Genomic DNA, 18856 nt, shown 5'->3' on the forward strand with positions numbered 1-18856 from the left:
TCTTAGCAACGATTTTCTTCCGACGTGTTCTCACTTGTAAACCGACGTGTATTTGTTTTTTTTGTTTCTTCTCCAGATTGTTTATGCTCATCAGTATATATAACTCAAATCTAAATGTTATTTGAAAAAATAACTCAAATTTCAAAAAGAACTCAAATAAAAGCTCCCTTAATTAAATAAATCTGTTTTACATAGAATATAAATGTCACTTTAACAGTTACACACATATGCCATCTTATTATCCATGTATCTCGCAATTCTCCTCTTCAGTTATTTGCTTTTGTTCTGGCCTGGAATCATATACAAATACCAGACTTATATAAATATTATAAAAATTAATTAGTATACTATAATGAAAATGATGTGATGTGATTCTTACATGGTCGTTTGATACAATAGATGAAGAGTGTCAAATGCTGCTGGATGAAACATGTTGTTAACCTCTATATCTCCCTTCCTGCTCTTGCACAAGATAATTCTAAATTCAGCTCAACAAATGAAGTCAAGCAAAAAAATCAGTTCATCATTTAGAGGAAGCTGAAATACAAAACCAAAGACTTATCATATAACTCCAATGGCTAGATAAATTGTTCAGATTTTGGCAGTTTAAAGATTACTACAGGGAATAGCCATTACCTCTTCAGGATCAACCATATTTTGGAAAAGAAACCGGAAGTAGTACTAATCCAACTGTAACATCTCTACCTCTTGCATCAGTTGCCAATCCTGATCAATCGTCCACACCTTTTTCCAAACTAAAAATTGACTTATTCTCCAACAGTCTAAGGCCCTAAGTTAACATTCTGCAATCTCTTCTCACACTTTGTAAACAATCTCAAAACCATATACTAGTATCTTGATTAAAGAAAAAGCTACAATCTCTTGTTATTCACACCTATTGTAGCTTATGCTATAACTCATCTGCCCCTGTGACATGTAAAACAAAACATATACGTAGTTGCTCTTCTTGATGAGCAACCAAAAACATCATTGCCAAAACTAGAGGGTAAATCAACCAAATTAAAACATTGGAACAAGTCCACGATGCTCCTTGAAGATCCTCAAAGATTATACTCTCAAGTCTCAACTTATTGAAGTCGTGGAAAACAAAAACTTGAGGCAGTCTTGGCTTAAATCAACTCCTTTTTCTAAATCGATATTGACAGTGAAAATTGAGCAACCAAGCTTCTCTTAGAATCAGGTCAATCTGTGACTTAATCTCTGGCCAGTTCCTCTGTACCAATTGAGAGCCAACAAAATTGATCGATGCATTCAAACACTAACATTTCAATTTTCCGCATAAACTATCACGATTCTAATCAATGTTCGAAAACCTAACGAAGAACATCTCCGATCAAGTTCCAAGTTAGAATCGATACCTGAGTTGGCGGATTCAAGATGAGAGGATGCTTGATCCGTCACAGAGAGCATCAATTTTAGATCTACTTCTCCGCCTCTGAGCTTGAATCCAAATTGATTGAAATCAGAGCTCCATATACCATAGCGAGGAGAAGCTTAGACGAAGAACTCGTAAATGGAAGAGATGAGAAACAATCGAAAGCTCATAAAATTATGTTAATGGAAGAAATCATTTTTTTTAATCTTTTAGATAAATGACACAAAACAAAATGTCGGTTTCTTAAGTGACGCAAAATTCCTTCCTAATCGAAAATTTTAAGTCGGTTTATCAACTGACGTTAATATACCGACGTTATCCAGCGTCTTTTTTTGTAGTGATGGAAAATTATAAACTATAAAAATATGCTAATTTGGTAAAACAATTAACATAATTAAACTTGATAAAAAAAAATTATTTTGATTAATATTTTTTATGCAAAAACTTATTTTGATTTTGGTGAGATGGGTTGGCATTAATCCCATATAGGGAGTTAAGTGGAATTGTTTTTTTAAAACACTTTTATAGCATGAAATAAATGTATTACTAGATTATACATATACCTTAAAACCTTGAAAACACTACAAAAATCCTATATTTTGAATACTTATATCAAATACCTGTAAAATTTTATATTTTTAAAATTAATAAAATAATAATAAAATAACAAATAAATACAAGATAAATTTTAAAATTTTAAAATTAAAAATATTGTCCCGCAGTGTACCGCGGGTTAAATCCTAGTAATAATGATAACGTCAAACTTCTCTAAACAAGTCTGCCTTTTGATTCAACTAATTCTACAACTTATATTTTAAACAATTGTACATATCCAATATCAAATTCTAACTCATCTTGATCTATCTCATAATTATCTCATGAATTATTTAATAATTTAAGTCTTATAAAATACAACTATAAATAGTTTTCGGCACAAGAAGCCATCAACCATAGAAAAAAATACCTAAGATACAGAGATCTAAAGGTTAAAAAAAAGTCATACAGTATTTTTTAGCATGAATTCTTTATGTTTTGCTTATGTCTTGTGTTTGGTTTTGTTAATTTATGTATCTGATTTTGATCTTTAGAAAATATTTGGATTATGGCAAGTTCCCTTGAGACAAGTGAATCATCACGGCGTGGAGGTCTTTCAAGAAACAAAGGCAAATCGACTGCTGCAACAGGGATCAACACTGAAGGAAAGGTATTTATGTTTTATATATATATATATATATTTTTATTGAAATTCAATGCATATATGATGAACTGTATTAAAACAAAACATGATTATTGAGTATGTATATATTATAGTATGTGTGGAAGGAAAGACATTGTCAAATTATGCTTGAACTCGTTATTACGGAGCTAAGATCAAATGACCACTCTAGTAGAATGTCGAATGTTGCTGGTAAAAAAAGAGTTGAAAACAAATTATTTGAGTTGACTGGAGAGAAGGTTGTTTGGGATAGTGAGATTAAGAGCAAAATCGAGTACTTGCATAAGCTTTGGCAAACTAGTAGGCAACTGATGGAACGCACTGGTGTTGCTGTTGATCCATCTACTGGACAAATAATTATGTCAACATCTTGGTGGAATGATCGAATTTTTGTAAGTCTCTTTGTTATCATTTATAATAATTATTAGTCCAGTAGATGGATCAACAGCGACACCTGTGCGTTCCATCAATTGCCTACTAGTTTCAAGTACCCGAGTAGCATCTGGAGTAACCCCAAGATCATGAGGTCCTCGAGGAATGATGCCATAAACAACATGAAATGGGCTAAAATGAGTACTTCGATTAACTGCATGGTTGTGAGCAAACTCTGCTTTACACAACACTGTATCCCACGACTTAATGTTGGTACCAACCAAACAACGAAGCATATCTCCCAAAGAACGATTTGTAACTTCTGTCTGACCATCTGTTTGCGGATGATAAGCGAAGCTCATGTCAAGACTTGTACGCAACAAACGCCAAAGGGAACGCCAAAAGTGACTCAAGAACCGTGAATCTCTATCAGACACAATCGACAACGGCAAACCATGAAGACGATAAGTTTCTCGGAAAAATAATATAGCCACTTGAACAGCATCTGTCGTCTTCTTACAAGGAACAAAGTGTGCCATTTTAGAGAATCTATCCACAATGACAAAGATAGAATCATTGCCACGTTGAGTACGAGGGAGTCCTAACACAAAATCCATGCTTATATCCGTCCATGGTTGTGTCGGAATTGGCAATGATATATATAAACCGTTATTAGACGTAGAACGTTGACAAACCACACATCGTTCGACAAAACGGGCGACATCCCGACGTAAAGTGGGCCAAAAATATGACTTCGTTAACAAGTGTAGAGTTTGGTCCCGCCCAACATGACCCTCTTCATGAAATTCTCGAATGAGTTGTAGTCGTAAAATACACTCGGGCACACACAAGCGACGATAACAAAATATGAAACCATCTTGCAAAACAAATTCTGAACGAATCCCGGCTTGTAAATCTGCCCAAACCCGGCCAAAATAAGGGTCACTATGATATAAATCACACAACACAGCAAACCCGGGAACAAAAACCTGCAAAGTCGCTAGAAGATGACTTCGATGATTCAATGCATCAGCTACTTTGTTCATACGACCCGACTGGTGCTTGATGACAAACGTGAAGTGCTGTAAAAAGGCAATCCAGGAGGCATGACGTGCAGAAATCTTGTCTTGACTACCCAAATGTTTTAATGCATCATGGTCCGTGTAGAGAATAAATTCTTGATGAAAAAGATAATGGCGCCAATGCTTGATGGCTCGAGAACCAGCTATCTTCTCGCTAAAGCATTCAACAGGACGTCCGTGCTGACTCAAAACAACCCCAATGCCAAATTTACATGCATCACAATGCAGCTCGAAGACAACAGAAAAATCTGGTAAAGCCAATATTGGAGCTCAAGTCAACTTTTCTTTTATGAGTTCAAAAGCAATATTTGCTTCAGCATACCACACAAAGGTAGAACCCTTTAGACAATCCGTGAGCGGGGCTATAATATTACTAAAGTGATGAACAAAGCGACGATAAAACGATGCTAAACCATGGAAACTTCGAACATCATTTATAGTTGTTGGTGTAGGCCACGACCGTATTGCCTCAACTTTGCTTGGATCCATCTCTAATCCCTTGGCTGAGATAAGATAGCCTAAAAACATAACCTGCGGTGCTCCAAAAACACATTTATGTTGAGTGGCAAAGAAATTTTCACGCCTCAAAACACCAAGAACCTCCGCTAGATGTAATAAATGGCTGGCCAAATCATTGCTAAAAATCAAAATGTCATTAAAATAGACAACAACAAATTTACCAATGAAGGGACGTAAGGCTTGATTCATCACGTGCATAAACGTACTAGGAGCATTGGAGAGACCAAACGGTATAACCATCCATTCAAAGAGACCCTCTCGAGTTTTAAAAGCCGTCTTCCATTCGTCCCCAGGATTTATCCGAATTTGATGATAACCACTCTTTAAATCCAACTTGGAAAAAATAGAAGCGTGTTCAATCTGATCAAGTAAGTCATCAAGACAAGGAATCGGAAATCGATAACGCACCGTGATTTTGTTAATTACGCGGCTATTAACACACATTCTCCATGAACCGTATTTTTGGAATAAGCAAAGCCGGAACCACAATTGGACTTAAACTTTCACGAACATACCCTTTAGCCAAAGATCTTCCACTTGACGACGCAAATCCTCATGTTCTTGTGGACTCATACGGTAATGGGGTTGGTTAGAGAGTACAACATTTGGAACGAAGTCGATACGATGTTGGATGTCACGTAATGGTGGTAAATCACGAGGCAAATCAGTGGGAAAAACATCATTGAATTCTTGTAGCAAACCTTGGAAGGGCAAAGAAGGTTCAGAAGACTGCATGCTAGGGGTCGGAGTTGTTGGAGTTGTCACTAAAGCCCACACGGTATCTGTTTCAGATAACTGCGACTCAAAAGTTGCTTTAGGAACAAGCAACAAAGATGTCAACCCTTTAGATGTGGTGATAGCATCCTCAGCCACACAAGAAGGAAGTGAAGACTCAATATCTTCTTTAGAAGGGAGAAACATAACGGTGCGATCTTCAAAAGAGAAACTATAAGAGTTAGTACGTCCTTTATGGTGAACATCCCGATCAAACTGCCAAGGACGTCCTAATAAAATATGACAAGCATCCATTGGCAATATAGCACAAACAACCTCATCCTTGTAAGAACCGATAGAGAATGTCACCAAAGCTTGACGCGAGACGTTCATTTCATTCCCATTGTTTAACCATGCAAGCTTGAAAGGAGAATGATGTGGTTTGGTTTTAAGCCCAATTTACGAACTGCTTCACGAGAAATAACATTAGTGCAGCTCCCAGAGCCGATAATCAGCTTGCAAATTTTCCCATTAATAGTGCAGGTAGAACGAAATAATGCAGACCTTAACCATGATTCATTCAGAGCTTTTGGTAGCAAACAATTGCGACGAAGAACCAAACTAACACCTGTATCACCAGAAATTAGTTCCTCCATCTGATCTTGAGACTCGGAACCGGAATCATCAAACTGAGGTTCATCAGCAACTTCTATATCGTGGGCTAGCAAACCTCGTCGATTTTGGTTGGGACAAGCAGTCTATCGATGACCAGATTCACCACAACTATAACATCGCAAAGCACCTGTTCGTGGTTGGAGAGATGCAGCAATTGAATCTGACGGAAAGGTTGACTTTGGTAACGTAGAACGTGACGATGAAGAAGGGTCGGTGTTGGAAGCAACAGCAGTGTCTTCCAACAGCAGTGTCATTCGCAGCTTGTGGCAATAAATGAGACCAAGACGACGAAGACGTCCAAGGAGACTTGTATTGAAGCTTCATGCCCAACGCTCTTTGATGTGCTTCAGAAACAGAAGTGGGATTGAACTGTTGCAAAGGAATTTGGAGTTGAGTCCGAAGTCCACCAAGAAAACGAGAGACAAGCTGCTCCTCTGTCTCGACCAGTGTCGTACGAGCAACCATCTCAAAAAAATCAGAGGCGTATTCATCCACTGTTCTTGAGCCTTGACGCAAATTTTGAAGCTTCGTATATAATGTCCGCTCATAGTTATACGGGAGAAAGCTACGACGCATATGTTTCTTCATCTTCTCCCAAGAATCAATTTTTGATTTGCTGAAATTGCGACGAGATTCTTTGAGCTGAGTCCACCAAGCCATTGTTGGGATTTAAGTGAAAGAGAGTGATGAAGAAAAGAGTAATGAGAAATAGAGAAAAGTCGGCAATGAGAATAAGAAAAGATATGATTCCATAAGTGTGTGTTTTACAACATGTGACTACAAGTTTAAATAGGGAGGCCAACTAGGGCGACCTCCTTACCAAAATAGAAACAAGTGAAAGAGACATTAAGAGAGAGAGGGAAGTGTTCCCAAGCTTGATAGTGACGTCTCCTAAGTCAACTTGCCCACACGTGATCGGTTCTCTCTTCTCCCTAACGGCTCTAATAGAAGCTTCTCGATCACATGATGGGTTTTGATGGACTTCGTTCCTTCTCCTCTCCTTGTGTCCCTAAGAGGCTCGACCTTATCACAAGATTGTACGGACGTCCGTACCGTACGGCCAAGTCTAGAATGGTTCATGGTCAATACTCCCCCTCAAGCTTAGCCAAGTGAAACGGCTAAGCTTGGAACCCGTGAAGGATCACCTCGTTAAAAACCTCAACTTGGAAAACCGCATGGGACAAAACCAAGTTAAGGAAAAGAGTATGATCCCCACGGATTAGAGGAGTTTCTCATGGATGTGTGGGATCTACTAGCCCAAGTTTGCTGGAGATATATTCGCAAATCTGAGGACTAGTGGCCTTCGTGAAAATGTCCGCTAACTGATCCTTGCTTGGCGTGTAACAAGGTAGGACTACACCTTCCTCGATCTTTTCTCGCACTTTATGACAATCTACCTCGATATGTTTGGTTCTTTCATGGAAGACCGAGTTGGTTGCTATGTGTATTGCCGCCTTATTGTCACAAGGCATGGTGATTGGTTGCTCAGACTCCACTCCGAGATCTTTGAGGAGACCTTTGAGCCATGTGAGCTCGTTGGTGAGCTTCTTCATAGCCCTATATTCCGACTCGGCACTTGATTGAGATACAACCTTTTGTTTCTTCGACTTCCAGGTTACTAGGTTTCCTCCAACGAACGTGCAATACCCTGTCGTGGATCTCCTGTCAATTGTATCACCCGCGTAGTCATTGTCACAGTAACCAACAAGTTCAGTGTTATCATTCTTTCCCAGCTAGATGTCTCGCCCCGGACTGCCCTTGAGATAACATAGGATCCGCTCGAGTGTTTGCCAGTCAAAGTTCGTTGGAGCCTTCATGTGTTGGCTAACTTGGTTGACCAAATAGCATATGTCCGGCCTCGTGATCGTGAGATAGATAAGTTTGCCCACCAACCTACGGTAGCATCCCACATTTTCATATGGCTCGTGCGACTTGTTAACTGGAGCACCGGGTGTTGGCTTCTCCCCCTTTCGCTTGACCTGGTAACCTTCCTCAAGTGGCATCGACACCGGTTTGGCTCCCATCTTACCTGTCTCATGTAAAAGGTCAAGTGTATACTTCCTTTGAGAAAGAAACAATCTCTCCGGAGAGCGAGAGATTTCTATCCCAAGGAAGTATTTAAGTTCACCCAAATCTTTAATATCAAAAGTAGAGTTAAGAAGAGCCTTAGTGGTACAAATACCCTCCTTATCATCACTGGTGATAATAATGTCATCGACATAGACGAGAACGACGACTCGGCCACCGTTGGTGCAGAGAGTGAACAGCGTATGATCAGCCTCAGAGCGCTTGAAACCAGTCGTGCGTAGGGTAGAGCTGAGCTTGTGGTACCACGCCCTTGGAGATTGCTTGAGACCGTAGATTGCCTTGTGGAGCCGGAGAACTTTACCCGGAGCAACAATGTGCTTTAAACCCGATGGAGGATGCATGTAGACTTCCTCGGTCAGATCCCCCTGAAGAAAGGCGTTCTTGACGTCCATTTGACAGAGCTCCCAAGAGAGGTTAGTGGCCAAGGACAAGACGACCCGGACTGTATGGAGTTTGGCCACCGGAGCAAAGGTGTCCGTATAGTCAAGTCCATAGGTTTGAGTGAAGCCGCGTGCGACCAAGCGGGCTTTGTAGCGCTTAATCTCTCCAGTGCTAAGATATTTAATAGTGAATACCCAGCTAGATGTTAATAGTGAATACCCAGCTTTGTTATGAGAAATAGAGAAAAGTCGGCAATGGGAATAAGAAAATATATGATTCCATAAGTGTGTGTTTTACAACATGTGACTACAAGTTTAAATAGGGAGGCCAACTAGGGCGACCTCCTTACCAAAATAGAAACAAGTGAAAGAGACATTAAGAGAGAGAGGGAAGCGTTCCCAAGCTTGATAGTGACGTCTCCTAAGTCAACTTGCCCACACGTGATCGGTTCTCTCTTCTCCCTAACGGCTTTAATAGAAGCTTCTCGATCACATGATGGGCTTTAATGGACTTCGTTCCTTCTCCTCTCCTTGTGTCCCTAAGAGGCTCGGCCTTATCACAAGATTGTACGGACGTCCGTACCGTACGGCCAAGTCTAGAATGGTTCATGGTCAATAGCCATGGCCCGACCTTTGAACCTTTTTGCCACTAGCGAGAATCGATCACCATCAGGAACTTCTTAAAGTCCAACACCTCTTCCACAATGTTGAGCCAATCGATAAATTCTTCAGCTTTGGTCGTGCCAGAAAATTCTGGAATATCCAACTTAAAACCAGAATCCCATCTATGAGACCCATGGTTGTTGTGGACAACGATGTCGTCGTTGTTGTTACGATGACGGAGCTGACGTTGTTCATCTTGACGTACCGGAACAGCGAAGAGGTTTTCATGAAGATCCATGTCGTCCTTGTCAACTTCCGCTTGTCTCTCACGACGAACCCTTGGTTGATTCTGAAACACCGTCGTCAACGCAGCTTCGATGGTGTGTTGAAGAGCATTGTGCAAATTGTTCGTGAAGTTCTCCAAGGTTTCACGGAACTCAGTTTGGTGGTCTTCAATCGTAGGTTTGCGGGGAGCCATCGTCGAAGGAAGAACACACACACAGGACCAAACCTTGATTGAGGAATCAAAGTGTTGGAATCTGATGCCAACTGGAGTAGCGCAAGGATAGTAAAGCAAATTCGATTGTTTAGTCTCTGAATACCCAAACGAATAAGCATTCTTGAACTCGTTGAGAACCTCTGTTCTAGCCGAAGACAAGAGAGAAAGAGTTTTAAAGCTCTGTTTTTTATTAAATCAATGAAAGTTGTTTTACATTCAAAGAACCGATTCTCTTATATAGAGAATAATCAAAGATCTAACCCTTCTAAGAATTGTAAAGTTCCCATTATACTATAGCTAAAATTAAATGAAAAATACCAATTTGTAATGTTAAAAATAGAAAACTGCAGAATAAAGTAAAAGGAAAATCATCAGCTAAGTCGGCACCGCCTTAACACCCTGCATGATAATCATAACTTAAATTTCTTAATTAAAAGCTAAAACAGACATAATGTGATTAAAAAGATAAACTGAAAATGATGTAAGTTTTATTGTTCCTTCCAAATCCGAACCGAAAACCAAAAAACAAAAATTGAGATCCAAACAAAATCAAAATACTGTATTGTTATCGATCCTTTCTTATCAAAGACTTGGTCGAGGTATTTTTTTTGTCGTGATCAAAATATATATTTTATACATATAGTTAATAATCCCCTATATAATAAAACAAAAGTACACAACTTTTTTTGTAGACTATATAATTTTTATAAGTTGGTTACAAAATAGGTTATAGATTAAATATAGATTGCTTACAAAAAAGGTTTTACATTAATTGGTCAATCCGTGGGCTATGAATTTGAATACACTTAAGAATATCCCAAAGAATTCTCTTAAAGAGAATATTCCAATGGTTTATACAATTTACAAAATAAAATCTTTAGTATTCCATTTATTGTTACAAAATATTTATTGTTAGGCATTAAAAAAAAAAATCTTGGCAATTTATTACACTTAAGAGATCTTACTGTGCAGTTAAAAATAAAATCTTACTTAAGCATAAATCATATTAAAACACTTTCACCAAACATGTTCAAAAATTAAAATAAAAACAAACAACAAATATAACCATTTCTCATACATTAAATTACAAAATTAACAATATAAAACTTACAAAATAGATGTTTTTTCAAGCTATCATATTTAGCATATAATTTTCTTGCATAATATTTTATCCAAAAAACTTTTAAAAACAATCATATAAATTATATTTTATTCTAAAATTATAATATAAATAAAAGAAATTTCAACCCGTGCTCTAGCACAGGTTCAAATCTAGTACATATCTATTTAAAATAGTAAAGAAAATATTCAAGTTAGTATATTATCTAAATAATATTTTCAAATCCAATCTTATAATATTATAATTATTTTTAGGTTTATTATTTTAAAACACCTAAACGTAAAACATTATTAGAAGTCTTGCGTATCATACAACATTTTATATAACAATGAAATCTTTGTTTGATCAAATTTTGTATTTAATGAGAGATTACAAATATTAATAGTTCTAGATAAAAATAGAAACTCAATTTTTATTAATAAATATTAAACGTCCTGTTTTTACAGAAAAACACAGGAAACAGAGTTATCTCAAGGAAACGAAATATATTTATTGCAATTTAGGAAATTTGGTATAGTCACTTTATAACGCATGATATATAATTAACTAATTGTTTGCCGAGTTTGTAATTGTACGTAATATCAAAATTATTTACCAAAAAAATAGAAATTTATGTGAACATAGGGAAGTTAAAAAGAAATTGTGTCGCTTGCTATGTTGAAGTAAACAAAACCACTCAAGGAACAAAAAAAACTTAAAACTCATAGTCTCAAACGTACGTACGGAACTGATAAAACTAAGAAGTTGAACCAAAAGCCAAAAGACAAAACGTCTGTGAATCTATCAAACTAATGTGAAAATTAGAGAAAGTAAAGGAAGGACGCAGAGTCCGATCCAAACACTAGACTTTGTAGCTGCGCTAAGTGGAGCTGGTGACGGTCCCATCTGATACTGTGGAGCACTCTTAACCGGTGAATCAGCCAACGGTGAACGTGACGAAGAAGAGCTTGGTGATCGGACCGGTCCAGGTACCGGAGCAGCGATGGGTCCTAATGAGGCCGGTAAGACATGGATTTGAAGCTTCTGTCCAAAGTCGCAGTGACTAGGAATTCCGCATATGAATTGTTGGAGTCCTGGCTTGGTTAGAACGATGGTATCAGACCCGGTCTCATATCTTGTTAGCGGGTTAGACGTTTCACACAGCTGAAAATCATTGTGAGTGACTTCAGTGACGTCATGGGAACCTTTAGTGTATTCGAAGACCAAAGAGTCTCCCACATGAAAAGTTTTTGAAGATGCCCATGCATCGTAATCAACGCTAATCGTCCATCCTTTGGAGTCACCCACTTTGTGAACGGTTCTTCCAATGGCACCTCCAAAAAGTGCAACAAGAATCAGCAAAGTAAAGAAGACGTTGCTTTTGATCAAAGCCATGATGAATTGTTGTTCGAAACAAGAGAATTAACCAGCAATTAAAGAAAACAACTTTGTAAGAGATTTTATGAAGTTTTGAGTTTGGGTTGGTGAGAAGTTAAGAGAGCGCTATGTTGTTTATATAGAGTTTAAAACAATCCTTTTCTCTTTAGGAATTGGGTTGACAAGTTTTATATGTTTTCTTAACCACAAAATATAATATATTTTGGACTAATTCCTATTTCCTAGTGATGTATTTGTTAAGGTCTTTTCTAATTGCCGTTTTCCATATAAAAAGATATATACAATATATCTTATATAATAAGGTAAGGTTTTCCAAAAATTTTGCATGAGAATGTGATATTTGGCATTTTACATAATTGACATATATCCAGTCATCCTTATTTTTATAATTTTGAATATAATCCAATTTCATTAAACAAAAATTAATAATTTAAAATTATATATTCAATTTCCTATCTTATATAATAAAGTAAGGTTTTCCTAAAACTTTGCATGAGAATGTGATATTTGACATTCAACATAATTGACATGTGTCCACGCATCCTTATTTTTATAATTTTGAATATAATCTAATTTCATTAAACAAAAATTAATAATTTAAAATTATATATTCAAAATCCTATAATTTGCATTAAAGTTTGTGTATAGGTTACAAATGGCTATAACCAAGTTTTTTAAAACATCTTAACTGTCGGTAAACCACATATATTACTTTTTAACAAATTTTAGATTGTATTTAAGGTTAACAAACAAAACATTCAAAATTATTGTCATGCATTAAAATGTTGACTTCATATTTGTTCATATTCATTTTTTTCAGTTTTTAAACAAACAAAAAAAATTTCCTATTGAACAATAAATAAAACACATTTTGTCATATACATTTAACTCACAATTTAATATAAAACTGAAAAAATGCAATTAAACCACAACTAAAACACACTCAATCATATAAGTTTAACTCATACTTTAATATAAAACTGAAAAAAATATTTCCAATTAAACCACAAATAAAATCCATTTAATCATATAAATTTAACTCACACTTTAATATAAAGCTAAGATAAAAAAAATATTATCTATTGTCCCTAAAACAAATATTCTCAAAATCAATCTATTCTCAAAAATATAATGATGGCACTGGCCAATGCATGTCAAATATGGAAACCTTAAAACCCAAAATGAAGAAGAAGAAGAATAAGCCAACCTTGTGTTTTCTAAAAAAAAAATTCTCTCTCTTTCCTATTGAATCTATAGTTTAATTATCATCACTTATATAAGAAAATCAATATTGTATTAGTTATAATAAAATAAATTATGTTCTTATCCAAAATACAGAAAACAGAGTTCTTTCAAGCAAAAGAAATATATTTACTGGTTGACAAAAAAAGAGAAAAGAAATATATTTACTGCAATTTTGGAAATTTGGTATAGTCATTAAAAATTCTCGTTGCAACCAACGTATTTTTATTGAGATTAATTGTTTAGTATAACTTCGTGGCAACTAAACTTGTTTCCAAAGTCTAATTAGATCGACTAAAACCCTACATTTTGAACCCTATAAGTAAATATGTTTCGATATTCAGCATCTTTGGAACACTACGCCATGGCCTGACCTGTGGCGACAGACACTGAAATCACGCGTCTACAAGAACAGATCCAGCAGTTGGCAAAGGCGGTGGAAGCTCTCGCCCTGCAACGTAATCTTCCTGTGCACGTCAATGTCCAGCCACAAGAAGAATCTGATATTGGAGACAATCCTTTCGCTATCGTTGACCAGCATGGCAGCATGACGATTTGCAGTGGGAGCAGGGGTTAAAGCTTGGACTTCCGGAGTTTTGATGCAGCGCATCTTTGCTTTGATCACGCCTCCCATGAGTCTCGTTGTGATCAGGCCTCTTTACTATTTTCCGTTTTGGATTTCGTACTTTATACATTTAGATTAGCTTCTTAATTAACCTAGGGTTTTCTTTTGTGATCTTCTTATTTAAGGAGTCGTGAGACTGTTTTGTATGTAACTATTGATTATTGAATAAATAAGTTTTAAAATAACTTTGCCTAAAGCCTAGAGAGGAGGACTCTCAACCCTAAGAGCTTGTGTTCAAGCCCTGCAAGGAAGACTTGCAAAACCACGTCGATATCTCGACCCTATCCCTATTGCTTCTTCGTCAAGTCTTGGCGTTCTAAGCAAGATCCATTCGTGAATCCGAGTTCTCCCAGAGATCTAGAGTTCTCATCTGTTAATTAAGTTTCCGCTCTCTATCAAGTTTCATGGGCGACAATCAGCTAAAAAACTTGTTGACTGTATCTTCTCGGTCGAAGAGACTCTAAAGTCCAAATGCGTACCTTTGGAGAGACGTGTTCCTATCATTACAAGGCAATTTTGGGATTTTAATAAAATATTATATTATCTTATTAATTAGTTTTTATAAATATTATCTACTTGGAAAATATCTTCTAATCTAATTTGGAATTATAATCATCAATCTTAGTACCTTGGGTGATAGAAAAGCTAAGTGGTTTGCGGGAGAACCAATCAAGCCCAAGTGATATAGATAATTCACTATCTTAATTGTTTATATTCTTAGAAATGAATAAAGACTTTTAAGTAGACCAATCACATTGATAAAACCACTTTACCCTTGCCTCATTCTATAGACTTCACATCAGCTAATAATTTTTTTGCGTGCTTAAGTATAAGAACTATGTAGTTTGTTGCAATGTATGGCATGCTTGTTAGACTGTTACGGACTAATATCTATATTGCCCATTTTTTCATCATTCATAAATACTTTGTTTTCTTTATAACGCATGATATATAATTGTTTACCGAGTTTGCAACTGCAATATCAAAATTGTTTACCAAAAAATAGTAATTTATGTAAGCATAAGGAAGTTAAAAGGGAATTGTATCACTATTTATGTTGAAGTAAACAAAACCACTCAAGGAACAAAAAAAAAACTTAAAAGTCATAATCTCAAACGTTCGTACCGAATTGATAAAAGTAAGAAGTAGAACCAAAAGACAAACGGCTGAGAATCTATCAAACTAATATGAAAAGAGAAAGTATAGGAAGGACGCAGAGTCCAATCCAAACACTAGACTTTGAAGCTGCGCTAAGTGGAGCTGGTGACGGTCCCATCTGATACTGATGTGGAGCACTGTTAACCGGTGAATCAGCCAACGGTGAAGGTGACGAAGAAGAGCTTGGTGATCGGACCGGTCCAGGAACCGGAACAGCGACGGGTCCTAATGAGGCCGGTAAGACATGGATTTGAAGCTTCTGTCCCAAGTCGCAGTGACTAGGAGATCCGCATATGAAGTGTTGGAGTCCCGGTTTGGTTAGAATGATGGTATCAGAGCCGGTCTGGTATCTCGTTATCGGTTTAGTAGATTGACAGCTTGAAATCATTGTGAGTGACTTCAGTGACATCGTGGAAACAACTTTTTATGAAGTTTTGAGTTTTGTGTTGGTGAGAAGTTAAGAGAGCACTATGTTGTTTATATAGACCCGAGCTCTCGTTTAAAACAATCCTTATCCTTTTCCCTTTAGGAAGTTGACACTTTTGATATGTTTATTATATTTTGATAATTCCTAGTGATGATCTTTTTGTTAAAGTCCCCTTTTTAATTTCCCTTTTCCATATAAAAAGATAGATACAGTACAATATATTTAACTGATTTGCGCATCGTGTTTTAGTTTGATTATCCTTTTTTGTCTAACCTACTAGAATAGAATTGAGAACTCCCAAGTACAATCTAAATAATATTTTCAAATCCAATCTTATAATATTATAATTATTTTTAGGTTTATTATTTTAAAACACCTAAACGTAAAACATTATTAGAAGTCTTGCGTATCATACAACATTTTATATAACAATGAAATTTTAGTTTGATCATATTTTGTATTTAATGAGAGATTACAAATATTAATAGCTTCTAGATAAAAATAGAAACTCAATTTTTATTAATAAATATTAAACGTCCTGTTTTTTAAGGAAAACACAGGAAACAGAGTTATTTCAAGGAAACAAAATATATTTATTGCAATTTAGGAAATTTGGTATAGTCACTTTATAACGCATGATATATAATTAACTAATTGTTTGCCGAGTTTGCAATTGTACGTAATATCAAAATTATTTACCAAAAAAATAGAAATTTATGTGAACATACGGAAGTCAAAAATAAATTGGTGTCGCTTGTTATGTTGAAGTAAACAAAACCACTCAAGGAACAAAAAAAAACTTAAAACTCATAGTCTCAAACGTACGTACGGAACTGATAAAACTAAGAAGTAGAACCAAAAGCCAAAAGACAAAACGTCTGTGAATCTATCAAACTAATATGAAAATTAGAGAAAGTAAAGGAAGGACGCAGAGTCCGATCCAAACGCTAGACTTTGTAGCTGCGCTAAGTGGAGCTGGTGACGGTCCCATCTGATACTGTGGAGCACTGTTAACCGGTGAATCAGCCAACGGTGAACGTGACGAAGAAGAGCTTGGTGATCGAACCGGTCGAGGAACCGGAGCAGCGACAGGTCCTAATGAGGCTGGTAAGACATGGATTTGAAGCTTCTGTCCAAAATTGCAATGTCTAGGAAATCCGCATATGAAGTGTTGGATTCCTGGCTTGGTTAGAGCGATGGTATCAGAACCGGTCTGATATCTTGAAAGCGGTTTAGATGCTTCACACAACTTGAAATCATTGTGAGTGACTTCAGTGACGTCATGGAAATCTTTAGTGTATTCGAAGACCAAAGAATCTCCAACATGAAAAGTTTTTGAAGATGCCCATGCATCGTAATCAACGCTAATCGTCCATCCTTTGGAGTCACCAACTTTGTGAACGGTTCCTCCAATGGCACCTCCAAAAAGTGCAACAAGAATCAGCAAAGAAGTAAAGAAGACGTTGCTCTTGATCAAAGCCATGATGAATTGTTGTTTGAAACAAGAGAATTAACCAGAAACTAAAGAAAACAACTTTGTAAGAGATTTTATGAAGTTTTGAGTTTGGGTTGGTGAGAAGTTAAGAGAGCGCTATGTTGTTTATATAGAGACCTAAGGTCTCGTTTAAAACAATCCTTTTCTCTTTAGAAATTGGGTTGACAATTTTTATATATTTTCTTAACCAAAAAAATATAGTATATTTTGATAATTCCTATTTCCTAGTGATGTATTTTTTAAGGTCTTTTCTAATTGGCGTTTTCCATATAAAAAGATCAATTCAATATATATGTTACTGATTTGTGCATTGTGTTTTTGTTTGATTTTCCTTTTTTTGTCTAACCTACTAGAATTGACTCCTAATAACCTGTTGTTAAAAAAAAAGGTTTAGGTTGACCAAAAAACAAAAGCTTTAGTCTTCTTAATTAAAAGTTAAAATAATCTATATTCATGATTAAAATTTAAAAAGATAAACTAATGTAAGTTTTATTATTAGTCCCAAGTCCGAACCAAAAAAAAGAAAACTGAGATTCAAACAAAATCAAAATATTGTTATTAATCTTTTCTTATCAAAGACTTGGTCAAGGTCCCCAGATTTTTTTTTTTTACCGTGATCGAAGTGTATATTTTATACATAGTTAATAATATATATCTATATAAAAAGATTCAAAAGTTATTATACTATCTAAAAAAAAATCCAATCTTATAATATTATTTTTAGGTTTATGACTTTAAAACACCTAAATGTAAAACATTATTAGAAGTCTTGCGTATCATATATCATTTTATATAAAAATGAAATTTTAATTTGATCAAATTTTGTATTTAATGAGATATTATTAATAGCTAATAGCTTCTAGATAAAAATAGAAACACGATTTTTATTAATAAAACTAAAGGTCATGTTCTTATCCAAAATACAGAAAACATATTTATTTTTTTTGTCAACATAGTACAAGATCAGCTAAACGAACCAATTGGAAGGAAAATTGTTAACATAGGTAATTTGATGCTTTCTACTCTAGCATGACGCACTAGCTTATCCGCTTTACCAGTCCGTGATCAGGGGACGAAGACTATAAAGAAACAGATAAATTCATCCTTATCAACTTCTATCTCATCCAAATAAGACTTGAATGCAGCCCACTTAGTAGGCGAAGACACCATCTTCACTAAGTCAGAACAATCAGTAAGAAAGACGACATTCTGATTATCCGCTCCAATCATACACCGCATTGCTCAAACTAGAGCTTCTACCTCTACATGTAGGGGGAAAAGACTCCTTCGGAGATTCGCTGCACCCATAGTGGGAGAGTCCCCTGTAGGGGAAATGCAGTACCATCTTCTACCATCATACTGGTCGGTCGCCTTCCAAGATCCATCCACAAAACATCGATAACTGGTTGCATACCTATTAATCACCAAATCTGTGGTTACCCTAGAACCAGAACCCGGTCGATACCCACCTTGTGGAAGGTCCCCCAAAGAATCATCCTACGCCGAAAACCAACCCTTAGTTTCTTCCTCGGCGAGGCACAAAATTGCTAGTGGGTTAGAATCCAGATTACTAAAAAGTTTATCATTCTGAGCCTTCCAAATATACCATAGAATCTATGGATAGATATCCGCCGAAAAAATCTGTTGGAATCTTTAGAACAAAGAGTCCATGTTGGCATAGATAGACTCAGAGGGATGGTCGTGAAGATGGTTAATCAATCCGTCACGATGTGTACCCAGAAACCGACGACGAGGCTGATGGTCGTGAAGATGGTCAAGTGAGAATGCGAACACCCATTCTTCATGGTGATGGGATAATGTATAAAGGCCAAAAATTCTACAATGGAATCTCGTTCAAGGAGTGTGTC

General features: G+C 36.2%; 3 protein-coding genes and 1 long non-coding RNA gene across 7 annotated transcripts; all 4 read right to left on the bottom strand.

Annotated features, from left to right (window-relative positions):
• LOC104786523 lies at positions 147–1721 on the bottom strand. Of its 4 annotated transcripts, XR_767540.2 has the most exons (4): positions 1380–1716; positions 637–1234; positions 380–537; positions 147–290 (listed from the first exon to the last, which is right to left on the bottom strand). It is a non-coding gene; the product is annotated as an uncharacterized LOC104786523 (long non-coding RNA). The 4 variants fall into 4 exon arrangements; XR_767537.2 differs by having other exon boundaries at positions 637–1721; XR_767539.2 differs by having other exon boundaries at positions 380–478; positions 637–1720.
• On the bottom strand, positions 11448–12038 carry LOC104789132 (mavicyanin-like). The gene has a single exon (XM_010514874.1). It carries the CDS (start codon positions 12036–12038, stop codon positions 11448–11450), a length of 591 nt encoding a protein of 196 aa, XP_010513176.1.
• On the bottom strand, positions 15086–15475 carry LOC104789134 (uclacyanin 1-like). Its single transcript, XM_010514875.1, has one exon. The coding sequence runs from the start codon at positions 15473–15475 to the stop codon at positions 15086–15088; it is 390 nt and encodes a 129-aa protein (XP_010513177.1).
• LOC104789135 (mavicyanin-like) lies at positions 16383–16976 on the bottom strand. The gene has a single exon (XM_010514876.1). It carries the CDS (start codon positions 16974–16976, stop codon positions 16383–16385), a length of 594 nt encoding a protein of 197 aa, XP_010513178.1.

Source organism: Camelina sativa, chromosome 5, assembly GCF_000633955.1.
Source record: "Camelina sativa cultivar DH55 chromosome 5, Cs, whole genome shotgun sequence".
Classification (NCBI taxonomy): Eukaryota; Viridiplantae; Streptophyta; class Magnoliopsida; order Brassicales; family Brassicaceae; genus Camelina; species Camelina sativa.